At 44.1% G+C, this 27937-nt stretch overlaps 1 protein-coding gene and 1 long non-coding RNA gene across 2 annotated transcripts in view; one reads left to right on the forward strand and one right to left on the reverse strand.

Moving 5' to 3' along the window:
• GALNT9 (polypeptide N-acetylgalactosaminyltransferase 9) overlaps positions 1 to 14549 on the reverse strand; it is a 190437-nt gene extending 175888 nt beyond the window's left edge. Inside the window, exon 1 of the mRNA XM_081174916.1 lies at positions 13597 to 14549. Within this exon, the coding sequence (XP_081031042.1) occupies positions 13597 to 13837 (241 nt within the window). The 5' untranslated portion in view covers positions 13838 to 14549. The remainder of the gene's footprint in view (positions 1 to 13596) is intronic.
• LOC308576088 overlaps positions 14036 to 27937 on the forward strand; it is a 30796-nt gene continuing 16894 nt past the window's right edge. Inside the window, exon 1 of the long non-coding RNA XR_014003074.1 lies at positions 14036 to 14132. This is a non-coding gene — a long non-coding RNA (uncharacterized lncRNA). The remainder of the gene's footprint in view (positions 14133 to 27937) is intronic.

Raw genomic sequence — 27937 nt, forward strand, 5'->3', positions numbered from 1 at the left:
ATAATGATTAAAGCCAAGTTACAGTGAAGTCAGCGAACTGCATACAGTGCTAGTCTTGCTTACAGCAAACCCTTGAAAGTTTTTGCCAAACTAATAGTTCATCTAGCTCAGTACAGTCTACTCCAATTGTCATTTGAAAGGAGCTTTGGAGGTCCAGGAGTACCAGACCCATAGTTCACCTAGTCTAGAGTTTGGGGACCTTTATCAGATTCCCTCCTGGGGGGCAGTATTTTGGTTCATGTGCCAGTGGTGGCAATTGTGAGCAGAGCAATTAATTTTTACCATTGTACAGTAAGCTTCTTTACACACACACACACACACACACACACACACACACACACACACACACACCCTTCATCTAGGCAAGCAAAAGGCTTTATCAGAGTTCCAGGACACATACCAAACAAGCAAAAAGACTCAAGGAGGGTGCAGAGCAGACTGTGAGGGTTGTGGCCTGGAGAAACGGGGTGTGGCCTGGGGAGAATTCCAGGGGCCAGGCAGAGAGGCCTCAAGGGCCACATTTGACCCCTGAACTTAATCCACTACATTCTGCACTGAGCACCACACTGGGTTGTTCATAGGTCCTAGCCCTGCTAGCTGAACTCATTTTATTAAGAGATGTCAGGTATTTAACCCAGAACCTTCTGCTCTTCTTATTAAAGTTCCTCTCTTTTTCTTCTTACAGCTAAATGAGGCCTGTGAAGGACGCCCCCAGTGGCCTTGTTTGGAATGCAGCATCTTCTTCCTTCCCTCTATGCTATGCAGCACACCGGTCACTTACAATTCATCCATCAAGCCCCCAAAAATGCCTCTGTATTTAATCCTCCCAAAGAGAGCACAATCAAATTATTATGATGTGCAAGAGCGATAATCTGCCGGATTTTTTTTAAAAAAAGTTATTCTTTTCCTCCTGCTGCCCCTAATAGGCCAAAAAGGTCTAATAAGAAAGCCATCGGCAGGAAGGCGTGAGGAGTGGGTGCATAACAAGAATATGAAAACTCTCTTCATCTTTTCCAGATTGAATGAAATCTAATTACACGGCGTATTGATTGTTGTGTATTACTGGAAGAGGTGAAAAGGGGGGAGTGGGGGAGAAGCAATTACAGTAAAATTGCCGGCTGACCCTTTCAATTGCTTTTGGCATAAAAGGATTATGCATGAGTTGGAGATATTAAACCTCCCCACCCCCACTGCTGCCACCGCCGCCAAAAACCCCCCACCCTCTGTTGAATTATTATCTATGCAAAACCCTGGTGAGGAAAATCTAGTCAATTAAGCCAACAAATCCAAAGGTCCTCATTACAGATGAACTCTCTAGGATTTACTACTGAGTAAACATCCTTTAGGTTTCCACTGTGTGTAGGGAGCCTTTCTGAAATATATTCATCAGCTCTGTACATAACACTTTCTTATTAAGCATCCATCCTAATCTGTTTCTGGGGAGGCTATAGGACATTGCATCAAGAGTCATCTTGTCAGGTGTATGTTTGTCACTCAAGATGGTGATGGTGGAGAAGTTTGATTCAGTCCAAAGGCTAATTCACTTTCCACCTTGTCAGCGACAGGTTATAAGGCCCTTGACCACCTTTGTGGTTAATCCCACCCACCCCACTTTAGGATTTCAGTCTTATTTCCAAGGAATGCAAATCACAGCTTGATTAAATGACACGGGGTCCTTGTTTGGAATGCAAACCTTTGTTCTTGGCAGGGCTAAGTAATAATGGAATAGAGGTGAATGCTTCTATCAGCAGCGTGACAAATTTCACAGGTGCATAATTAGGCATTATCATAATCTAAAACCTGTCTGCTTAATCCCACATGTACAGCGTTAGGGAGGATAGGAATGTTTGCTTACTTTGGCCATAATCTTGCACTCATTGCACACAGAGCAAAGCGAAAGGAGTGGAATACTTTGGGCGCCAAGTCTAGAGTGTGGGCTGCCCAGGTATGAGACCTTGGGATCATAGTAGATAGCATGATGAAGATGTCAACCAATTGTGTGGCAGCAGTTGAAAAGACAAATTCCATGCTAGGGAGCATATGGAAGAACTTAAAATAAAACTGCCAGTATCAAAATGCCATTATACAAATCTAGGGTATGGCCACATTTGAACTACTGTGTACAGTTTTTGGTTGCCTCAGCTCTAAAAAGATATTTTGTTGAGTTCAGAAAAGAGCAACTAAAATGATCAAGGGATGGAAACGTTCCCCTATGAGGAAAGGTTCCAGCAGTTGGGGCTTTTCAGTTTATAGAAAAAGAGAGTTAAGAGGGACATGATAGAAGTGCCTAATAGGCAAGGCATGGTGAAAAGCCTTTCTTTCTCTCTCAATGCTAAAAGTCATGGATGCCCAATGAAGCTGTGTTGGAAAAACCAGGGACATATAAAAGGAAGTACTTCTCCTCACAACTACAAAACTCTCCCGCAGGAGGCAGTGATGGCCACCAACCCAGATGGCTTTAAAAGAAGATTTGACAAATTTATGGGGAAAGCAATTGATGGCAACTAGCCACAATGGTTAATGCTTTGCCTCCACAGTCCGTGTGTGTGTGTGCACACACAGAGAAAATATTGTTATAAATATCAACCAGCATTTTAGTGCAAATTTCTCCCAATATACTTATGTTGGTATGCAATTTTGCCTAATCTATGCATTTTTGGGGCCAAGCATTTCCCCTAAATATAATGAAGTTAGTTTCACCAATATATGCATTTTAACAAATACTTGACCTTAGTATGTACGCATTACTTAGCTGGAGAACTGCACTGCAAAATTCACAGAAGTGCCCATTGTGAGGGATAGGTGAGTTTTGATTTGTACATTGTTTCAGAAAGTGCAGATTGGGTAAATTCATATTTAAATGTACATTTAACTCAGTTGCATGCTGTCATGGACTGGCTAGATGCAGAGGAGTGTGGAAGAAGAAGAAAAAGAAGAGGAGGAGGAGTTTGGATTTGATATCCCGCTTTATCACTACCTGAAGGAGTCTCAAAGCGGCTAACAATCTCCTTTCCCTTCCTTCCCCACAACAAACACTCTTTGAGGTGAGTGAGGCTGAGAGACTTCAGAGAAGTGTGACTAGCCCAAGGTCACCCAGCAGCTGCATGTGGAGGAGCAGGGAAGCGAACCCGGTTCACCAGATTATGAGTCTACCGCTCTTAGCCACCACACCACACTGGAAGGTGCCAGCTGGGGTACCCCCCCAAGGGAAAAAGGCTCAGAGCCAGGGGATTGGTGGTGGGATAACAATGAGTGGTCAGAGGGAGAAGAGGGAGCAGAGTGGCAGGAAGAGGTGTCCGAAGCTGAAGAGGTAACAAGGTCTACTGAGCAGGAAGAGGCTGTGGCAGAGAGCAGTGCTGAGGCAGAAGCAGGGGCTGGAGAGAAGGAAAGCCAAGAGGCAGAGATGAGGCAGGCTGCTGAAGAAGCCAGGGAGTTTCCTCCTCCTGATGTGACCAGTTCCTCTCCCCACTATCTCTCAGAACTTGCATAGGTATGAAGAGGGCGGGGTAGAGCAAAGACAGATAAGGCAAAGAAGTCTCAGGTTACTTGGGAATAGGGTTGCCATATTTCAAGAGATAAAAATCCGGACACAAAAAGTTGATGAGGTTTTTTTTAGGACAATCACCCAATAGCCCCTCTGCCGCCACCAAGCCTGAGCCCCACGGCAGAGCCCAGGTTGCCAGAGCCAGAGCAGACCCTCCAAATGCCCCTGTTTTCCAGGGACATTCCTGAATTAGAGAAGCCATCCCAGTTTCTGATTTGATCCCAGACTGTCCCGCTTTTCCTTAGAACGTCCCTAAATTCATTGGAGAAATGTTGGAAGGCATGGAGTTATCTGACCCCCAAGCTGTCTGAAGGCAATCCTGTTATAGGGAAGTTTTTTAAATGTTTAATGATTTATTATGTTTTTATATATGTTGGAAGCTGCCTAGAGTGGCTGGGGCAACCCAGTAAGATGTGTGGGGTGTAAACAGTAAAAATATCATTATGGAACAGGGCATCCCTATTTTCATCAGAGAAATGTTGGAGGGTATGCCAGAGCCAGAGCCTGAACCACACCCACCCACCCACACTACACCCACCCACACCCACACACCATATTTTTCCGTCTATAAGATATCCCCATGTATAAGATGCCCCCTATTTTGGGGGACTCAGATTTAAGAAAATGGGGGGAGATGTATCCATGTATAAGATGCCCCCTAATTTTTGACATTTTTAAAAGGAAAAAAACCTAGCCTTGTACACAGAAAAATACAGTATCTGTCTGTCTAGCTAGCTATTATCTCCCTGAAAAGGACATGTTCAGGAATTCCTGGACATATGGCAACCCTACTTGGGAAGGACCCTAGGGAGGAGACCAGAAAGTGGTGGGGAAGTGGGAGCCTTCAGTCCTAACAAATGCCTCATGGGGGGAGGCAGGACCTACTGGGAAGAGTTGCTGTGCTCACTAGGCCTGAGCTCTTCTGTTCATTTCATTGACACCTTGTGAGTTACTTCTGACCTGCACCCAACTTCTGCCTTGACACACCTCTATTGCAGTGGGTCTGGCTTCACTTCTCTATAATTCTAGACGCATTTTAGGGAGACAGGTGTCTGGAAGGAGTGTCCTGAGTACTTCTGCTATTGGCAATTGTTGTTTTGCTATTTTATTTTATTAAATCTTTGTATTTCTGTCTAGCAGTGCCCAACCTGGTAATAACAGAATAAATGATGCAAGGAGGGAGCTGAAGCCCAAGATACAAAAAGATAGGAACAGCTAGCTACTTTAAATGAATCCAAATCTCCAGGGCGTGAAGAGCAGCTGCACTCAAAGGTACTAAAGGAGCTTGCAGGTGTAATCTCAGAGCCTCTGTCTATAATCTTTGAGAACAACTGGAGATCATGTGAGGTCCCTATGGACTGGAGGCAGACAAATGTTGTTCCCACCTTCAAAAAGAAGGAAAAGAAGTCACAGGTAACTACTGACAGGAAAGCTTGATGTTGATACAGGAAAGGTCCTAGAACAGATAATTCAACGGTCTGTGAGGACTTAGAAAAGGATGTTTACTAAGACCCAGCACTAGTATCTTAAAAACAAGTCATGCCAGAAAAATCTCATTTCTTCATTTGATAGAAGTTACAAGTTTGGTGGATCGGAGGAATGCTGTGGACATACTGTATCTTGATTTCAGTAAAATGGTAAGCTGAGATTCCTGCACTGCAGGGGGTTGGACTAGATGACCCTCAGGGTCCCTTTCAACCCTACAATTCTATGATTCTATTATTCCATGCTTTGACCACCCTGTCACTTGAACAAAGGGCATTTATAAATCATATAAACAAAAGGACGACATCAACTTTTCACTAAAGCAGGGATGGGGAAGTCTGTGGCCCTCCAAATGTTTCATGGACCCTGACTTCCATCAGCCCCAACTGGAGTTCAGCAACATCTGGAGGGCCACAACTTCCCCACCATTTAACAAATCCAAGGAAATGCCAAGTTGATGAACTGGAGCAAGAAAATGTTTCTGCGTTTGACAAAGGCTGGATTTCCAAAACTTAAAGAATAGCGGATTTATATGAACCCGTTTATACAAGACAAAGCCACATTCATGTGACTCCTCCCACCTCCCCCTCCAGCAGCTGTTAGAAACACAAATGCTCCATGAGCATAGGAAATGAAGGAATCAATCAAGGGAAACTATTGTTTAGGCATTATAACAGCTCAGATAGAGGGAGCTAAGAATTCTCTTCTGCTTTTTTTTTATTCATGAGCTACAGACCTGAGGACATAACACTCTGAGAGACTGCTCTCCCTGCCTTCCAGTAAGAACATCCTGGCCAGGAGGAGACCCACCAGAACCCATTCATGCGCCAAAGAAGCAGCAGATGAATGGAATTCGGTTTTCATACCTGAAAGAACAATGAGCTCCACCTACCAGTAGCCCTTCAGCTACAGAAGCAAGTCGGGGAGGCACACACTCTGACCCTATTCCTTGGCCAACAGAACAAGAGTCGCCAACTGCTATTCAAGCAAGAATGCTACCAAGGGAAGATGAGCCTGGACTGAACTGGATATGAATTGTAGTTCACCACTTGGTTCTGGCCTTGAATAACTGATCTCCCTCCTCCACAGTCTCCCTCCACCACCACCTCTTTTCTTGTGTGTTGTATGAGGTTGGTGGCCTGATTAATTGACAGGTCCAGATGGCAATTTGTTATAGTGCTTTTTAGTGCATTTGTGATGGTTTGTGCTCATGAGGGTAATTGGGATGGTTGTACACCATGGGTAGGCAATCTAAGGCCCAGGGGGCAGATGTGGCCCAATCGCCTTCTAAATCCGGCCCGTGGACGGTCTGGTAATCAGCATGTTTTTTACATGAGTAGAATGTGTTCTTTTATTTAAAATGCATCTCTGGGTTCTTTGTGGGGCATAGGAATTTGTTCTCCCCCCCCAAAAAAAAATAGTCCAGCCCCCCACAAGGTCTGAGGGACAGTGGACCAGCCCCCAGCTGAAAAAGTTTGCTGGCCCCTGTTGTATACAGTCCCACTTTGCACCTTTGCAGGAAGTAGAGTCTACTAATGTATGCAACATTACTTTATCTGAATGTTTGGTTAGATATAGATATAGTTATGTAGTCTGGGGTGAAGTCAAATCACACAGTTTTGATGCAGGCTAGTTCCTATTATTTTATTACATAAATAGGGAGAGTCATATAAGCACTTCATCTATGACTCACTCCTCACTGCGGCTGGTCTATATAGACACCTTTGAAACTTTGTTAGATGTAACTGCATTTTTTAAACTTGTGCTTTATACTATGCTCCATGCATGGTTCCATTATTGTTTGCATTGTTATGTGTTAGCTTGTACACATCTCTATGACAAATCAATAAAAAAGATTATAAAAATACTGATTACACATGTAAAAGGATAAGGATGGGCATCTTGCTTTGTTTCCAATTGATGCATATCCCTTGGCCTCCTTCTGAGATCCTGTAACTTTCATACCAAAAATAATCTAGGGGTGTTGATGCTGGTCCCAGTTTTGCTGCACTGTTGCACAATACTGCCCCCTTCCAGATGGCTATAATGCTCCCAGATCCTGGTGCAAGATGAAAGTGCTGTTCAGATGATTGGAAGCAGTAACTTTAGAGCTATCAAATTGAACATATATATATATATATATATATATGCAGATGGACAGTTGCTCAGAAAATCCAGCACAGGCACGTTTTACTTCAAAAGCAGAAACTCACCAAAATGAGGAGTTTGGCGAAAAGGAAATGGAAAGGCAAAGTGAAAATGGTCAAGTCTCTCCAATATGCTTGATGGTTAAACAAGAAGAAGTTTAGCTAGAATGTACTCCTAAAATCAGAAAAGGTGCTACCAGGGTGAAAAGGATGCCTGCAGAGTCACGGAAGCTGTTTTAGGCAATAAGTCTTCTTCTTTGTTTAAATAAGAATAAAAAAGAACACTAACTTTGGCAAAAGAAATCCAAGCATACAATAAAGGATGCTGAAAATAAAATAAAATGTGTTTTGTTTGCTAAAAATAAAAAGGCCAACAACAAAACAAAACTTTTAAATGCATTAGTAGCAGGAAACCAGCTAGGAATGAAGTTGGATTTTTGAATGTCAAATCAAAGTATGTGCTAATGGAGGAAAAGAAGATAGCACAGAAGCTAGATTCATTTCACAGTGCAATGCAAAGGGCAGATTCCTGTGCCTGAACTAACATTATGGGAAGGGAGTCTAAAAACGGGCCTTTTTGGTGCTGGCCCCCTGCTTGTGAAATGGCCTCCCGTCTCCAACCATGCAGCATGCCTGGCACCATCTTTGTTTTTGGAACTGGGAAGAGACTTCCCCCTTAACTTACACATTTGGCCCTTGATTTGCAATGTTTCAGGCAATAAACAAATACCTAGGTCCTTTTGAATAAATTAAAAAACTGATAAGCCATCTGATCTGAAAACACTCGACGTGTTTTAAAGAACTCCCCAGCATTGTCTGCCAGGCTATGTAGATGACATTTGATGTTCACAACTTTTACATCAGGCAAACAAATCACCATGTGGTCTGCCTGCCCATCACACACCCAGCTATCTAAGTCCCTAATGCTTCCATCATCCACATGCTACGATCTTTCCACCCACCAGAGGAGCATCCTCAGGAAAAGATAGCTCTTCATCCTGAAAGAGGCAATGAATGCCTTCTAAGAGATCATTTCCCTCTTCCTCAGATTGATGCTTTCCTTCCATGAGGCATCCATGGCAGCTAGGGAACTCTCATCCTGGGATTGAGAGGCAGCTATCACATCTCTGAGGTCCTTGTCAAATAACCTTTCTGACTCTCTATGCTTCTCCAGGTCAGCTACCTTGGCCTCAAGGGAATGAACTTGCTCCCTGCAGATCAGACATTTATTGATTACACACTCATATCCTTTGTCCAGCAAGCAGATAGTTATACATGTGACGTTCTGTAAAATATATTGAACAGTCCTCGCAACCCTGCTGACTTTCTACCTGCATATTTGTTTTTATAGGGTGGTGAGTTAGTTTACCTGGAAAACTGAGATGCGTTAGGTTACTAAGGAGAGGAGCAGAGTTGCCCACCTTGACCTTCTCGTCTTGCAGCTGGTCTCAGTTGCCTTCTTAACTTGCTTGTTATTTGATGCTCTATCACGGGCTGAGACACTACATCATCTGGGACTCCCCTCTTGCTCATGGGGTAGAATCCCTAGGTTGTTCCAAAATTATAGTCCTGGCTACATCCCAGTGAGCAGAAACTTGAAAGGAAGGTGGGTTTGGGGCAATTTACCTTCCTGGGAATAGGAATTGTTTTTCACAGGAGTAGACAATGGGTAGAGATTAACCCTCTGGCTTTAAAAACAAAACAAACCTGAAGCTAGGTTTTAAACTAAACTGAAAGCTGAAACTGAAGGCTATACTGAGCTTCGCACAAAAGCTTAAACCTACCTTTTTAATTCTAATCTGAATCTCCCATTAGCTGCGTCTGCACTGCATGAAAGTGGGTTTCTTTTCCTTTTCTTTTTTTACCCTCTCTATAAAAATTGGGATTTTATCTAGGTTTATTGTAGCTCATCAAGATTCCCTGCTGGAAACGAAGTTTCTACAGGCTTAATACCTCTAGGATTAATCTCTGAGTTTTTACAGGATTTAGCTTCCAGCATACAATGCCCTTAATTATGGTCTCCTCACAGTTTAAACTGATGCTTTAATTAATTAATTAAATAAATAAATAATTAATTAGGTGGTACTTTCCCTCTCATCACTTGTTCCCTTGACTCTTTGTCACTGGAGCTGGGATGTTTCATCTTGGGCTCCCATCTTACTCAGGGGTGTGTGTGTGTGTGTGTGTGTGTGTGTGTATGTGTGTGTTTCTGCACAGATGGAGAATGGTCTCTGTGTGTAGTTATTGTCCTGCATCATTAGTACAGTCTCTCTCCCCCTCTCTTTCTCTCCCTCTCTCTCTCTCTCATGGAACCAGCTGCGAACATTTTAATTGGGATGCTACAGCCATGGATTTCCTGTATTGGCATGGTGTTGGATTAGATTACCTTTGAGGTAGCTTTTAATGCCATTATTCCATGAAAGGCATGTTCTAGATAAGTGTGTGAGAAGGTACCAGAGATCCTTGCATACATCTGAAGATTTTCCTCCAGCTGCTGCAAATTAGGGTATGCAGAGCAAGATAAGGTGCTATGGTCAACGGTTCTTCTTAAAGGGGTCCTCCACATTTGCCCTCTTGTTACAACTGGTTTTTGTTGAGTGGGAAGCAAGCAAAGGAAAGCAAAGATAACTCATGGGCAGCAAGAGCCAATTATCCTTATTTGCAATACTAACCCAATGATGGGCTTAAGGAGTGCCACCTGACCTACTCTGGTTGTTTCATGTAAGCAGTCCGGTGCAATAGCAGTTCCCGTCTTTTACCAAAGCAGTGTGTTGGTCACACAAAACCTGAATCCCCAGTTAGCATCTCATAGGTTGCCTATCTAATACCTGATAGGAGTCCTTCCTTCTTCAGCCACACATTTATAGTTACAGATATTGAAATCCATGTGTCTTAGTGCTCTGAGCACATAAGCATGGACAAATATTTCACTTAGATGTTCTACATCAGGGCTGGGGGACCTGTGGCCCTTCAGGCATTCATCACTGATCATTGACCAAGCAGGCTGGGACAAATCAGTCCAGCAACATCTAGAGGGCTGCAGAATTCCCATCCATATTCTACATCTTGACCTAGAGAGTGGACATCTTCCTCCTCCAAATATTATTTGTGAAGTTCTCATTTTGGGTCTTAGAAAAAGAGAAACCACCAGCAATAATGGATCATTCCATGAGTACCCTCTTCATGCACTGGAGGGCCTGATCCATGTCTTTAAAAAATCACTGAAGTTTCAACAAACTTTGTTGCACAGCCTCCTCATGCAAAGGCGTCACAGGGCAACTTCACTGTGAAATATACCAGCAAGCAAAGCACTGTGTTACGCAAAAATATCAGAAATATAACCATTGATTATAACCATTTTACTTTCTCTGCTTTTGAAAGTTGAAATGACACCTGTTGACCAGAGAAATCCTGTCCCACAGATCCACTGGCTGGATCTGAGCAGAGGTGCATCTCTTCCAGTGATGAAGAGCTTCACCAGGGGTAGTGCATGTCTGTTATTAAGTTCCACAGGCATAGTGCTACCACTGGTAGTTGTTTCACTAGTGGTAGCTGGTATTAGGCCCACAGAAGAATGAAAGCCGCACTTCCGTTCATTGACGAGTCCCTGGATCAGGCTTCCCCTCTATGCCAGCCTGCATCTGCTGCAACTCAGTTTCTCCCCATTGAACCCAAGGGTGGGGGAAGAGTACCCCCATCTGGGAAAATGTGGTAAGTCTGCCACCCACCATAAGCATGCAAGATTCTTGAAGATATGGGTGATCTTTGAAAACACATACCCTGCCCAACTCCATTTAGTATTGCACTGGAAATCAACTTTCTGCATATGACAAGTGTGCCCTTACTCTTATCTATGTAGCTTTATTGGTCGCTAAACATGAGTTGAGGCACAACATTACATCTAACACATTCCTTCCTCCCAAATTGTTGCAAAATTTCATTACTGTATGCTGTAACTCCCTTAGGGGTTCATATTTAGCTGCTTATGAATATCTGTAAAATCAGAATGCACTTGTGATGCATCAGGCACAGGGAAGATGGGGAGTAACATAAATAGGTTTTATTAGTCATATTGTTTCAAACTCACAAATAAACATGTTCTCATCTGTACATCTAATGAGATCTTTTTTTAAAAAAAAAACCAAACAAACCCAAACTTGGGGGGGACAGCAAGTAGGATTGATAAAAAACTGTTGTATGCTTTCATAAAATAAAATTGGTCTCTGCCCTTCATGAGGACTAGGAACAGTGGTAGCAGAAGTGATACAGAAATGGCGCTCAAAGAAGAGTACAAAGGATGTTAAACATCTACCTTCAACATAACAAGGCAACCTTTTACTGCAACTATATTTTCTATCACATTTTTAATCTTGCAAAGTGCTTTACAATGTGTACTATGTTTGCAGTGCCAATAGAGAGGTCAGTATGGCTGGCTCATGCCTGCTGATGTTCATCACAATAAGTGACTCTAGTATCAAGAGGTGACTTCTATCAAGAGGTGAGCCATCACTGGACATCAGAGATCAAACAGCATAGCCAGAACTTTCATGTTGGCTTTGATTACAAGAGAGATGGTTTACACCATCATCTGTGAGCCTTTCATGACTGGTATTTCTTCACATCTTGTGGAACCAATACATAATTTGATTATGTGAATGAGTCAGCACAGGTCAATAGCCACAGATAGAACATTTGTATCACACTGCCCAGTGAAGTCAGTATGCAGTTAGGATAGCAACCACCAAGCACATCAAAGTGTGCCTTGGACAGAGGAAAGTGGCTTGAACCAGACTGGGATACTCCTCTGCCTCCCTCTTGGGTCTGCTTCTGTACCCCAAACAGAGCCCCCTGAGATTTCTCCTTAATCAACCGCATCCCTACTCTTACACACATCCTTAGAGTCAACCAACCATATAGGGCTTCCTAGCTCTCTAGTGATGTGGGGCCATCCATATGTCATGGCAACAACTAGACTACAACTCTTTGTGATACTGCACCTTCCAGTTCCATGGGAGCAAATCCCCATAACTGGGAGAGTGAAGCCTCTCTTTCCCAATGGGCTGTGGGCTGGGTCCATGGCATCATTCCTTGCATTAGGGTTGAAGAACAAGTGACCTTCCAGATGTTGCAGAACTCCAACTGCCATCAACCCCCATTAGCATGCTCAATTGTCATGGGTTATGGAAGTTGTAGCCTACCAACATCTGGAGGTTCTCCATGTTCCCTATCATGCCTTACACTGCCCACCATAATTTTTGGTAATACCATGGCTGTCACTCCCACAGTCAGTTTATAATTCACTTCCTGAGCATGGTGAGATGAAGTGATGCATGTCTGAACCAGTCCTAAGTGTTGCATAAACATGTGATGAGAATTCAAGTGATATACATACAGGTGAGAGCACACAATCCCATTTTTACAGATGGGGAATAGAAGTTCATATACTGCAGCAGCAAACTATGATTATGTGGCACAAGTGAGTGAGTTTGTAAACCACTTTGATCTGAACTGCTTTGAAATTACGAGAAAGGAGATTCCAACTAAACATTAAAAATAACTTTCTGAAAGCAAGAGCTGCTCCACAGTGAAACAGGCTGTTTCAGAAAGTTAAAAACCTCCAATGAAGGAGAGTCCTTAAATAGAGGTTGGATGGCCATCATCTGTCTGGGATTCTTTTTCAGTGATTCCTGCATTGCAGGAGGTTGGACTAGATGACCATTGGGGTCCCTTCCAACTCCACAATTCTGTGATTCTCTGAGGTTTGTTTGAAGTGGTTAAAAAAAAATATCAAGCAAACAAGCAGTTTTTAACAAGCAAACAAGCAGAAAATAAAGAAATCCACTTGTCTCACCATTGGCCTACACAAAATGCAGATCTCCTTGAAACTTACAGAGATTGTAAAATTATTGGCCATTATCTATCTACATTGTTAGACCCGTCAATAAATGCAATAAATCCTGGCTGCTATTAGGTATAAAGAAGAACAAAGGACCCTAAACTATGAGTATGTGATATATGCCCACTTCGTGCTCAAGTTCTAAAGCCCCAGAGTTACCCTAGCTGCCTGAGCAGAACCCCAGAGTTACCCTAGCTTTACATTCAAGAGGCAGTACTCAGAAGATGCTTGAATCAAAATATCCTATATTGTCCCCTTTTCCAGCAACTCCTCTATCTTAAACACACCTCCTGTACCTGTGAGGCTGGTGGGTATTCCACTGACCTGTTCAACAGGGGCACCATGTGATTTGTCCAAGCCTTAGAAAACTCCACGTGGTCTAACCATTGCATGGTAAAAACACACACAAACACACAGAGAGAGCTAGCTGAGTATCAGGCTGTACTTTTAAATCCACCCCCAAAGCCCTTTATGAACCCTCCCACCGCCCCCAGACACTTGTGCTCATCCTCCTGCCGGCTTACCATTGAGCTGGTTGTACACAACTTCCTCCAGGTGGTCCAGCCGCTGCAGAATGGACTCCCTGTCCAGGAGGGCTCCCACCTTGGTATTCCGGCTCCTCATCCGCCGGTCGGCGCTCCTGACAATCTGCACCAACTCCTGGGAACGATCCTGGATCCTGCAGTAGACCGAGAAGAGGATGATCCCCACAAAGACCAAAATATTCACAGTCAACAAAGTTTTTATTTTCCTTGCCACCGCCATGGACACCGCTGGGGAGGGTGGCGGGCATCAAGGCATGGTCGCCGGTGCCCTCGGAGCTGCAGCAGCATCTAAGGCAGAAGTACCTGCCTGCAGAAGGTGGGGGTGGGAGAGCTGAGGGAGGGAGGGAGGTCTGGGCAAGTCCCCCGCCCTACCCTCTTCCTCCCCTATCCTTGATTAGAAAGAGGCAGGGAGGAGAGAGACCGGCGGATGTCTAGAGCCAAGGCGATGCTGAAGAAGGAGCTGTCCTTTCAGCACCACGGCGCTCTCCGCTTCCTCCTCTTGCAAGCAGCAGCTGGTAGGACTCAAGTCACCTTCCTATCTACTCTCTGGCGGCGGCTTTGCGGGCAAAGAGAAGACCCTTCTTCGCGGCTCTGGAAGGGAGGTTGCAGGGAGGCTCTCGCGATGGGGGCAGGGGATAGGGATGGAGATGGGGGGGGGGGAGTCGCACAGACAGTAAAGGACACGACCAAGCGGGCGGGCGCGCGCGATCCAGGCTTTCCAAGCAGCCCTCCTCACAAGGCCAGCCCGGCTCGTGCAGCAAGAAAGAAGCGAGACATACATCCAGAGAGAATAAGGATGTTAGGAGGGAACGATGGAGCGAGAGAAAAGGCGTCGCACTTGATCGCAGCCTCCTTCCTTGTGTGTGTGTGTGCGTTTCGCAATTGCATCGTTTCTCCCTCTCGCAGAGCGCCGGTGCGAAGTCACGTGCTTTGTTGGTGGGGGGGGGGGAGAGAGAAAGGGAGGGCGAGGACCGAGGAGATGAAAAACTCATCTACATTCACATAGTCGAGCTGCCTGTTCGCTTCACTCGCTCGTCTTCCACCAGCCGAGGAAGCCCGTCTGGGACACCTATCCCAGCGCAGGAGGGGAGGCTGAGCTGAGCAGGCTCACTGTTCGCTTCAGCTAGAGCGTCTTGCTTGAAAATGCCTTTCTCAGGGAGGTGGTTGGTTGGGAAGTTTCTTCCAAAGCGCTGGGTTTGGAAGGGAGCAAAGCCATTGAGGGAAGAGGGTGAAGCGAGGCCAGCTCTTCGATTCACTGATGAGGAGGCCCCCTTTTAAAAATCACTACTTCAAAAGTTGTGAAGTCGGAACACAGTGCCTCTGAACATGCACAAGGTGTCTTCCTCCCTCTCCGCAGCTGGGGTTAGGGAGGGAGAAGTCTCTGCCAGTGAGTAACACAGCTCTGCGGTGTTAGCCCTTTCTCCTGCTAAATAGCAAGAATATGCATTTGTTAGGTTTGACCACTATCATGGGCATAGCCAGGATTTTTTTGGGGGGGGGCAGGGCTTTGGGGGGGGGCAGAACTGACATGATTGGTCAGTTAGTTAAGTATTTCTATTGTTTTACTTGATCTGGGGGCGGGGCAGATTTGTCCTTGCTATATAATCACATTAATATTATTATTAGCATTAGCATTTATACCCCACCTTTCTACCAAGAGCTCAGTGTGGCACACATGGCTCTTTTCCTCTCCATTTTATCCTTGCAACAACCCTGTGAACTAGGTTAGGTTGAGAGGTATTGATTGAGTCAAGGTCACCCAGTGAGCTTTGCGGGCCAAGAGGGGATTCAAACCCTGATCTTCCAGGTCCTGGTCTGACACTCTAACCACTACACCGCACATTCCTACTTACAGTTTTAGTATTCTTAAGCAAAGTGCTTCATGAGGTTCACCCAGAAAAAAAATGGTATACAAATATTTTAAATAGGCAATGAATACATCCTGCGCATTTTTATTGACACAGAACTAGAATAAAAGTAATGCTTACAATATAAGAAAAAGAGTTACTTGAAACGAGTTGGGAGGGGGGAGTATGCACTGCCTGGCTCAGCGACAGGCAACATGGCGCCCTCCAGGTGTCATCCATGACTGTTCTCTATGCCGATGGAGTTGGCTACTTCTGGCAAGCTGCTAAGGTAATGATGGGGTACTTTGGGGGAGGGAGGCTGCAGTTATGACACAAATGCCAACTTGCGAAATTCTTGTTTGACACGAGAGTAAACAACTGCATCTATTCAAGATTTCTCACTGCTTCCCTGAGCAGTGAGAAATCTTGGAGCAGTGCCAGTGGAATTTGGATGAGAGAGCACACTGGAGACTTATGCTATTTTAGCTTTTGTTTGTTTACAACTGTGCAGTTAGTATGTATTAGAATCAAGCAGACTTCTAAAGCAGGCAGCACAGCTACTAATGCTGCTCCATATTGCCCCCCAAAAGCAGCTGCTTGCCAAGTATGCTTTGCGAAGTGCTACAATGCCCTGATCTAGCACCAGTCCATCCACAACTGGCCCATCCCACTTCTCTCTTCTTGCCACAGGAGTCAGCAAACTTTTTCAGCAGGGGGCCGATCCACTGTCCCTCAGACCTTGTGGGGGGCCAGACTATATTTTTTTTGGGGGGGATGAACGAATTCCTATGCCCCACAAATAACCCAGAGATGCATATTTAATAAAAGCACACATTCTACTCATGTAAAAACATGCTGATTTCCGGACAGTCCGTGGGCCGGATTTATAAGGCGATTGGGCTGGATCTGGCCCCTGGGCCTTAGTTTGCCTACCCATGCACTATACGCTTAATGGTCACCTGGGACAAGGAGTGCAGGATTTCCATTGCCTTATGGTGGCCTGCTATGGTGATTGTAAGTCGCTTTGGGCTGCTTTGGGCAAGATAAAGCAACAAGCAAAATATAAATAAATAAATAATAGCTGAAGCCATTCTATATAGGCTTTCATCCATTCTATACAGGCTTTCATCCATGAAACTTGATGATAACAGAATATTAAATTTGATAGGACATGCCTGAATTCAAAGCACTAGGTGGCATCTGGCATCTTGCCAGATGAACCCAATGGTGCGATATATATTAATTAGTTGGAAATTCCTGGTGACACTGGACTTTGTGATATTTTATTTGAAAAAGAATGTAAAAATACATAATCGCTTTGGGGTGAATTGCAATGGTCATACCACTGGTCATCTTTTGCCTTCTTTCACAATCTTCTTTTCTCCCTATCTTATTTCAGTCTGTTTTAAGAGGGCAGTAGGAACTATAGCAGCCCAAGCTAGAAGCTTTAGAACCCCAAGTCTCAGAGCTAATTGACTCAGCTAGACACGAAGGATTATGAGAAGGCATCTTCTAACAGTTAAGCATTGCTTGAATTACAAGAATGCCAGTATCCTTTGAGCCTAGTGTCTGGCTTGCTCCATTACCTTGCTTGTCCGTTGATTCTTTCGAAGGCTGCAATCCTAACCCTATCTACTCAAAAGCAAGTCTCATTGAAATCAGTGGGGCTTTCTCCCATGTAATTGGGGTTAGGATTGCTGTCTTATTATTCAGCCCTGATTGCTGGCTCCTAGCTAACAGCCATTGATAGCGTTATCCACCGTGATTTTGTCTAACGCTCTTTTAAAGTCATCCAAGTTGGTGGCAATCAATACCTCTTGGGAGAGCAATTTCCGTAGTTTAACTAAGCTCAGTGTGGAGAAGTAGTCCTATTTTTGGTCTTTCTTGAATCTCCCATCATTTAGCTTCATTGGATGTTCCTGAGTTCAAGTGTTATAAGAGAGGGAGAAAAACTTTTCTCTGTCCTCTTTCTCCATACCATGCACAATTTTTAATACATTTATCTTACTTGCCTTTTCTTGAAACGGTAAAGACTCAAACGCTGTCATCGTTCCTCAAACAGGATTCATTCCATCACCTTGATCATTTTTGTCACCCTTTCCTGTGGTTGTTGTTGTTGTTTAGTCGTTTAGTCGTGTCCGACTCTTCGTGACCCCATGGACCAGAGCACGCCAGGCACTCCTGTCCTCCACTGCCTCCCGCAGTTTGGTCAAACTCATGCTGGTAGCTTTGAGAACACCGTCCAACCATCTCGTCCTCTGTCGTCCCCTTCTCCTTGTGCCCTCCATCTTTCCCAACATCAGGGTTTTTTCCAGGGAGTCTTCTCTTCTCATGAGGTGGCAAAAGTATTGGAGCCTCAGCTTCAGGATCTGTCCTTCCAGTGAGCACTCAGGGCTGATTTCCTTAAGAATGGATAGGTTTGATATTCTTGCAGTCCATGGGACTCTCAAGAGTCTCCTCCAGCACCATAATTCAAAAGCATCAATTCTTCGGCAATCAGCCTTTTTTATGGTCCAGCTCTCACTTCCATACATCACTACTGGGAAAACCATAGCTTTTACTATAGGGACCTTTGTTGGTAAGGTGATGTCTCTACTTTTTAAGATGCTGTCTAGGTTTGTCATTGCTTTTCTCCCAAGAAGCAGGCGTCTTTTAATTTCGTGGCTGCTGTCACCATCTGCAGTGATCATGGAGCCCAAGAAAGTAAAATCTCTCACTGCCTCCATTTCTTCCCCTTCTCTCTGCCAGGAGGTGATGGGACCAGTGGCCATGATTTTCGGGGTTTTTTTATGTTGAGCTTCAGACCATATTTTGCACTCTCCTCTTTCACCCTCAATATCCTTTTTGATGTGAGCTGACCAGAACTGTTGTTACACAGTCCTCCAAGTGTGTGACACCATCAGTTTGTATAACAGCATTAAGATACTGGCAGTTTTGGATTTCTTTCCTAATGATCCCTAGCCCTAAAAGCCCTAAATGGCCTCGGCCCAGTATACCTGAAGGAGTGTCTCCACCTCCACCGTTCAGCCCAGACACTGAGGTCCAACTCCGAGGGCCTTCTGGTGGTTCCCTCACTGTGAGAAGTGAGGTTACAGGGAAGCAGGCAGAGGGCCTTCTTGATGGTGGCGCCTGCCCTGTGGAATGCCCTCCCACCAGATGTCAAAGAGATAAACAACTATCTGATGTTAAGAAGACATCTGAAGGCAGCCCTGTTTAGGGAAGTTTTTTAATGACTGATGTTTTGATGTATTTTTAATCTCCTGTTGGAAGCCGCCCAGATGTTGGAAACCCAGCCAGATGGGCGGGGTATAAGTAATATATTATTATTATTATTATTATTATTATTATTATTATTATTATTATTGGCATGGGATTCACTTTATTCAGCATTGCTGTTGGGTCTGTACCTTTCTGCAACTTTTGGTACCCTGGGCTTGCTGATCCTTACCTCCTGTATGTGTGGTGCTGTTTTGTTTGTATAAGGACTCATATTCTGAAAATGAGTTTATTAGTATATAATGAGGGTGGACAACTTGCAGCCCTCCAGATATTGTGGGACTCAAACTCCCTTCAACCGCAGCCAGCATGGCCCGTAGTCATGGATGACGAGCTTTGTCCTCAAGCAACATCTGCAGGGCCACAGGTTGCCCATTTCTGATATATAGGATGGATATCTTTCTAGTATGCATAAACATCTGTGGGCATTTCCCCACCCCAGTCACAATACTAATGCTGTTACAAAGCATTTTGCTGGAAACGCATTCATTAAATACCAGAAAATATCTTGAATGTATCCTCCAGGGTCTTTTATTTATTTGATGCCTTTCAATCATTCAGAATATTACAGCAACATCTGCTGGTAGTGGTACAGTTAAGAGCCTGATAGCTTGTACTCTTCCTTGCCAGGAGCAACAAGAAGGACCTGTTTATCCAATCAATGTCAAGGGTCTTTCTCTAGCAGAGCATTTTAGATGGCAGATACAGGGGGTGTTGCATGTTTGAATGCACCTCACATAAACCTTCCTTGCCTGATTTTTTTAAATGTAAGGGAGCCTTCCAGTGAGAAGGTTTGGCTGTGCTGTTCTAACCCTGATCATTTCTCTTAGATGTAAGTCCTATGGAATTCAGTGGGGCTTACTCTCAGGTAGGTGAGTTAAAGATTGCAGCCATAAGTTTCTCTTGCACTGAAAGGTTTGGGGTTGTTGTTGCCTCCCTGCCCACCCTCCAAATGAGATCTGGGAGATGTGAGTTCAAATCCCCACTTTGCCATGAAGCTCATTAGTTGACCTTGGGCCAGCCACTGTCTCTCAACCAAAGCCTACTTCACAAGGCCATTGGGAAGATTAAAAAGAGAAGAGAAGAGAAGAGAAGAGAAGAGAAGAGAAGAGAAGAGAAGAGAAGAGACGAGACGAGAAGAGAGAGCTATGTATGTGACCTTAAGCTCATTGGATAAAAGGGTGTGAGATAAATAAAATGAATAACAATAAAGTAAAATAGAAATAAATGAAGAAAGCAATCATGTCATAGAAAAGCCTTAAGTAGATAATAAAGCACTGGGTTAGTGGGCAGAGGAAGTAGATGGCTTTTCAGTAACTGAATTCTATTATCTCTACTACAGCTTCAGGTGAGAGCTGTGATTCCTGGAAGCTGTCAGCATGCGACAGTGACCACACCCTGGGAAATGGCTTAGACTGGCTGCCTAAACCAGGTGAGGGTAGTTGATGGGTTCTCAAATCCTTGGTGAGTTAGGGACTTGCACTGCATGCAAAGACAGGCCCTGGCAGACTGAGTAGATGAGACTAATAGTGGGTCCAATGGTCAAGAAGGTGGTTTCTGCATGGGCCATAGAGGGATGTGAGGGGTAGATGAGACTTAGCAACTTGGGAAGGTAGCCCACTTAGGAGAAGGAATATCCTGAACCTAAACCTCTACTGCCTTGCAGCTATACTCATTCATGTAAAGGCTTCGGGAGTAAACCTAGAGGGGAAAAATCTGTACCCACTGTCTTGCAGGACATCTTTAGGAGAAGGAGTAAACCCTACACAAATCCAGAGTGGATTCTGTAAGATGGTTGAATAGCGTCTTGTACGAATCCTTCCAGCAACTCCTGCAGCCAAGCTGGTGGCAAATGCATTGCTCTGCTTTCCTTTGGACCACATCAGTGAGACCGAGAGGGGGTCTTGTCTTCTGGACAACCCAGGACCTCCATACACTTTGCCCTGGCTTGCACCCCAGGGAGGTCACTTTGGGACTGCTAAATGCAGCAAAAACAACATGGGAGGCAGCAGTTATGAGTTACTGGTCTTTGCAGCGACAGCAGGTACTGTAGTTCTCCATTGTTTCACCCCGGGAGGCACATTCAGTTGTCTCTTGAGACAGATGAATGCCAATTGCAGCTCCTCAACCTATCCGCATAGGAAGAGAGTCTGGAAATAATTATTGATGGTTGGGGGGGGAGATTTGGGTGTTGGCATATGTAGACCACTTTCCCAGCTGTCTGTCACATAGAGAGCTCTTCAGTACCCACCAAGTGCTCATTTTAATTCCAGGGCCTTAATCCAGAACCAATTTTCTCCTGAGAATTTCTCTGAGATCAATGGAAATGTGTCAAGTAAGGGACTTTAAGTTTTTACAGCTGTGACTGTAGTGAAATTTAAAGTTGAGATTTGTCTCTTTGGATTCATTAAACACTGCAGTGATGGAGGTGAATTTTAGAACAGGCAACCCACCCCCGGTATGCAACAGCCAAGAGGAAATTGTGCTCTGCAACAGAGGTCTACTTAAAACAGGATTTAACAGTTGAGTATTAAATTTTGGTCCTGCCAACCTAGCAGTTCGAAAGCACGTCAAACTGCAAGTAGATAAATAGGCACCGCTCTGGTGGGAAGGTAAACGGCGTTTCTGTGCGCTGCTCTGGTTCACCAGAAAGGGCTTAGTCATGCTGGCCACATGACCCGGAAGCTATACACCGACTCCCTTGGCCAGTAAAGCGAGATGAGCGCTGCAACCCCAGAGTTGGTCACGACTGGACCTAATGGTCAGGGGTCCCTTTACCTTTACCTTTATTAAATTTTGGGGAGTGGTGGGGTCTCTTTTCAACCCCACCTCCACCCCGGCTTTAATGATTGGGTCAGTTTTATTTAGTTTTAGTTTTTGTAAAGATGCCTTGAGTTCCCTGCAGTGAGAGAATGCATCTAATAAATGTAATAAATAATAAGACATTTACTATAGACTTTAGTCCCCTCCTTTTTATTCCTGCCTATTCTTCCTTCACCTCTGCCTTGATAATTTTGAGAAATAGTCAATGAAAATGGTGCAATTATAGATACATGTATACAGGGTTAGAAACTTAGATAGGAAAGCTAGGAGCTAAATGGGCACAACAATGGAATGTCTAGGCAAGATTTATTTAATAACAAGAAAACATAGCTGAAAACGAATGAACTGCAGCTAAAATATTATGTTCATTTTTCACATGGTCTAGTCCTTCCCCTGCCTACCCCCCTAATATCCTTAAGAGGGTCTCTTCTCCAGTCTTCAGAGAGTAGCTGGAAGTGGGGAGGCAGTAAAAGGTCCCCCTTTCTTTTCACTCTGCAGTTTATTCAGAAATCTTAGGCACAGTACTGTGCCCAAAGCTCAGAAAATGCTCGCGCTAATGAAATTCCATGTTGTAGAATGCATCTAGAATAATGGGAGTTTTGAACACTGCATGTATACATAGGAAATATACAGGGACGCGGACTTATAAAAAATATTGGGGGGGCCCGGGAAAGCTCATGAATAATAAATAAGCTCATGAATATGCAAATAAAGTGGCGCCGCCTCCTCGTGAGCGAATAGGGGCGAGCGTGCTGCGCCTATTAATCAGCTCCGGAGCGGAAATTGGGTGGAGCTTTTGCTCGGGAGGGAGGGCAGGAGGCATGCAGCCCGATCCTGTGCATTTTGGGCTGGGGGAGGGGCGGCGATGGCACTCTGCTGGAGGGGCGCCGGAGATTATTGGGGGGGCGGAGCCCCCCCCCAAACGAATTTTTGAGGGGGCTCGGGCCCCCTCAAGCCCCATGGAGTCGGCGCCTATGGAAATATAGTAAAGATACAAATACTTTCCCCATCCTTCCTCCACAGAAGAGGGCACCCATTGGCTTGTGAGGTACTGACAGATGGGTGATAATAAGGGTTGTAATGTAAGGGTTGTAATATATTGCTCATGAAGTTATTCCTCTGACCAATTAGCATTTTATTTGTTTGGATGCTGCACTAACAGTTTTATTATACCACAAGCTTTCATGGTCTAGATTCCCCTGTGGACTCCAGACCATGAAAGATTATGTCACAATAAGTTTGCTAGTCCATATGATGTCACAAGGTTCTTTGATATCAACTCCTGCCATATGTAATAGGGTAAGCATGTCCTTGTTCACTTCATAACATGTGAGCAAGTTGGAGACTTTGGATTGTCTCCAATGCTAGTCCTTTTTAGAGTAGACCCGTAAAAATTAATGGAACTAAGTTAATCATGTGCATTAATATCAGTAGGTCTATTCTGGGTAGAAGTAACATTGGCTAATAACCATTTGCTTGAGAATCACATGCACCCACCCACCCATTCACTTCACTTCATAGAGCTTTTGCCAGTCTAGGAACTAACGGAATCAGGTCCCATGTGAATTAACAGCTCTCACAAGACAATCAATGTGGCACTTTTGATAGGCATTAAATATACTTAAAAGAGACATTTCAGTTGCTGTTTAGCAAACAAGCTCCTGGAAGAAAGAGAAAGCATTACTGCCTGTTAGCATGCATTGTTCAATACAATTAATGAGGTCCCCTGGCAGAAGCAAACGCAGAAAGCAGCAGTGGGTGAAAGGCTGAGGTTACTCAACTTGTGACAAAAGGTTAGGGAGAACTTTTCAAACAGCAGAGGTAATTGTCTCTCACACCAAATTGCTCGGCTTTTCCTTGGGCTGCAAGTTAAGGGAAGCTGTTTTTGGAGGTGGAAGAGGGCAAGAGGGCACACTGCAAGAAGCTGGGTTTAACTCACTGGAACCTGATGGACTGTGAAACTGAGAGTATAACAAAGAAGCGATTGCGAGGGAGAGATGAAACAAGCAGATGGACTAAATCTTTTATTTCTTTCGAATCTAATATGCCTGCAATGCTCCTAATTCAAGAACCTAGCAGTGCCATGCCTAGACACAACCTGAAAATAGAGAATCCATACTAGCTAATGGTGAAGGTTTTGCAAGTGATTCTGAAGGTAGTGCCCGTCATGGAATAGAAAAGAGATGGAAACCTAAAGGGCATGTCTCTCCAGAACCTGGCATCCTTGGGCATGCTGGGGCCCCAGTACCTTGGTAAGGACCACCACTGATGCCTCTTCCTTACAGTACCTCAATGGTCAACTGAGGAAGTACCAAAGGAAATTGAAAAGACTAAGATTCAGCCACAAGTATAGATGAGTGCCACTGATAACTGGGGGGAGACAAATCAGCAGACCATGGGAGATTGACAGACTATGTGTTCAAGTAGCTCCATGTTGATGTCTCTAGCACAGGTAGCCTATAAGTTGTACCTTCCAGATGCTGATTTCCAGTTCTCATCAGGCTCAGGCAGGATGGCCAATGGGGAAGGACGAGGGGTGTTGTTTTCCAACAACATCTGGAGGTCATCACATAGGTTATCCCTGGTCTACAGAATCATAGATTTGGAAGGAATCAGAGAGCTGGAAGTGACTTGGATGCTGATACAGTAAACTCTGCATCTGCTCTGGCAACAGTTCTCCAGGGCTTCAGGCAATGGTCTTTCCAATGTCTGCTATTCGAAAACAAGTCAGGGGTTGAACCTGATACATCTTTTTTAAAAAATAATTTGTATTAAATTTTCCATTTTAACAATTCAATCAAATCACATTAAATATTCCAAATTATAAAAATACATATCATATACCGGTAGTCTAAATATTCCGCCAAATTATAAATTTTTATTGGGGCTTCCCATGCTTCAAGTTCGGTGAGGCTCTGATCATCTTATATCTCTACTGCCTTGAGTTTCCAATAGTTCCTTTAATTCTTCCTATTGTTACCTTTGAACCTGATACATCTTCTGTATGCTGAACCACTGAGCTGAACTACTATCCACTGAGGCATGGGTAGGCAAATTAAGGCCTGGGGGCTGGATCCGGCCCAATTGCCTTCTCAATACAGCCCACGGACAGTCCAGGAATCAGCATGTTTTTACATGAGTAGAATGTGTCCTTTTATTTAAAATGCATCTCTGGGTTATTTGTGGGGCATAGGAATTCATTCATATTTTCCCCAAAAAATATAGTCCGGCCCCCCACAAGGTCTGAGGGACAGTGGACCGGCCCCCTGCTGAAAATGTTTGCTGACCCCTGCACTGAGGTATGGTTCCCTCTCTTTCACATTGTTTAAACTCCTGAAACTATATATAGCAAATATGCCTTCTCTACTTCCTTGATCTCAATAGCTTTCAGAGCACCTCTCTGAATATGAACCTACTCAGACCCTTCCATCTTCAACGGAGGGATACTTCCAAGTTCCACCTCTGAGGGAGATTCAGAGGCTTGCATCAAGGGAGAAGGTCTTTTTAGTTACAGCTCATGCTTGTGGAATGCTCTTCCCAGTGAGGTACACCTGGCACTATCATTAACACTCTTTCAATGTTGGGTAAAACTTCATCTCTCTGCTCTCAGGCATTTGATGGATGAGGATGATTTCCTGCCTATCGGTGGTTTGTTGTTTTGCTGCTGAAATTTTGCTATTTTATTTTGCTTGGTTTATAGGTTATTGTATGGCTTTTATGCATTGTGTTTTCCCATTTTATAAAAAAATTCCTTCCAGTAGCACCTTAAAGACCAACTAAGTTAGTTCTTGGTATGAGCTTTCGTGTGCATGCACACTTCTTCAGATACACTGAAACAGAAGTTGCCAGATCCTTCTATATAGTGAGAAGGTGGGGAGGGGTGTTACTCAGAAGGGTAGTGGGAATGGGAGATAGGCAGATAGCTGAGAGAGCCTCTTGACGACTCTTAACGACTGTAATAGGTCTTACAGGAAAAGGCAAGGGGTGGGAAGGTGAGAAATGGTTTAGTTATGTATAGTGAGATAAGAATCCAATGTCTTTGTTCAGTCCAGGTCTTTTCATGGTTTTAAGTTTGGTAATGAGTTGTAATTCAGCAGCTTCTCTTTCCAGTCTATTTCTGAAATTCCTTTGTAGTAAAACAGCTACTTTGAGATCTTGTATAGAATGTCCTGGGAGATTGAAGTGTTCTCCTACTGGTTTCTCTGTTCTGTGATTCTTGATGTCAGATTTATGTCCGTTTATTCTTTGGCGTAAGGTTTGGCCTGTTTGTCCAATATAGAGAGCTGAAGGACACTGTTGGCATTTGATGGCATACACAATGTTAGACGATGAGCAATTAAATAGTCCCGAGATGGTATGTGTGATGTTGTTGGGGCCAGTAATGGTGTTGTCCGGGTGTATGTGGCAACAAAGTTGGCATCTGGGTTTATTGCAGGCTCTGGTGCCAGTGTCTGTGTTAAGTCTGGTTGTAGTATTATTGTGGGTTAGGAGTTGTTTAAGATTGGGTGGCTGTCTGTAGGCAATGAAAGGTCTTCCTCCCAGAGCTTGAGAAAGAGAACTGTCATTGTCCAGGAGAGGTTGTAGATCTCTGATGATGCATTGTACTGTTTTAACTTGGGAGCTGTATGTGATGACTAGAGGTGTTCTGTTATTTTCTTTTTTGGGTCTGTCTTGCAGCAAGTTCTCTCTGGGTATCAAAGGAAAAACAAAACATTTACCACTCTCAACTGGAGCTACTGAAAAAACATGGCAAGAGTTCCAAAAGGAAAAACAAAACATTTACCACTCTCAACTGGAGCTACTGAAAAAACATGGCAAGACTTCCCATTTTATGCCATGCTTTCTGCTCTTAATTTTTTTAAGTCACATAGAATCACAGAATTGTGGAGTTGGGAGGTTCCCAAAGAGTCATCTAGTCCAAACCCCTGCAATGCAGGGATCACAGCCTAGAGACTTTTGATGTGTCAAGTGACTAATAAACTTAAACCGTCATAATCCACACCACCAACATCTTATTGCTTTAGCACACACAGCTGATGTTCCATTATGCTATGGGGCAGCCAACATGAAATCAAATCATGTCCCCATCAAATGCTAATTGAAAGTATTTGATCGTGCTTCTCATTTCTTCAAGTGTTTCTGAGTGTCTTCCACAAGGTCACTTTCTTTCTTAGTAGAATTAATAATGCAATGTATTACTACTATCTGTCTCTTTGCCATATGGACACAGGAAGCTGCCTTCTACTGATTCAGACCATCTATTGTCTATATTGACTAGCAATGGCTCTCATCGATTTCATGTGGGCTCACTCCCAGCCCTACCTGGAGATGCTGGGGATTGAACTTGGGACCTTCTGCATGCAAAGCAGGTGCTGTACCACTGAGCATTGGCCCTTTCCCTGAGCCTAACCACCAAGAAACAAGAAGCAGAAGCAAATGAATAGAAAATGTAATATTTAAGTAGTACCAGTTGTGTGGCAAACCTCTCTCATCACCTCTAAATTTCATTCAGTGCATCACCTTTATGCCAAACCCATAAGAGCAATTATAAACGTATGGGGAGGAGGCAGAGGTGAGCATGGGACCCACAGAACCAAAGATACAATACAGTATACAGAAGAGCATCCACATCTAACCCAAGGAATCTTCTATGCATAATTCACACTATATGGGAATTCCTCTCTGTCCCAAGTGCACAAACATGCAAGCTGAATAAGAGGTATCATGCAAGTAGACAGTGCTATTTTTAAAAGCAGCATCAGTTTTTCCAAGCAACAATGTGCCCCTGCACTACCAGCTTCAAAAGCTCAAACATCTCTTATATGGAGCTACTTTTAAACCACATCAGATCTACCTACTTGCAGTAACCAACAGTGGACTTCCATGGTCTCAGGTGGGATTCTTTTCTAGCACAGCTACCTGAGGTCCTTTTAAGCTGGAGATTGAACATGGAGTTTTCTGTATGCAAAATGTGCTTTCCACCATTGTGTTAAAGTCCCTCCTATGAGATAGAAAAATACACATCCTCAAATAAAGAGCATTGATTCACTGGCACTTCTTATAATTCCCAGTGCTGCTCCCAGTTTTACTACCCCACTAACTAGATTGCTCAGTGCAAATCTAAATACAAATGGTGTTTCTCAGCAAGCAAAAAAGAGAGAGAGTTGTACTTTGCAGCTGGTTAGCAAAAAGGAACTTGGAGGGAGGGGGCAAAGGCAATTACGTTCAATTATGGGGAGGACTCACCTAATGGTGGCTGGTGGCCATTAGGACTGGTAGGGCAGTTTCCTGGAAGATCAACAGTAGGTGGTGCCAGGGCCAATAGCAATGAACTCTACTGTTGTCCTCATCTTTCCAGATGAGTTCTGCAAGCA

Source organism: Podarcis bocagei, assembly GCF_964188305.1.
Source record: "Podarcis bocagei genome assembly, chromosome: 16".
NCBI lineage: Eukaryota > Metazoa > Chordata > Lepidosauria > Squamata > Lacertidae > Podarcis > Podarcis bocagei.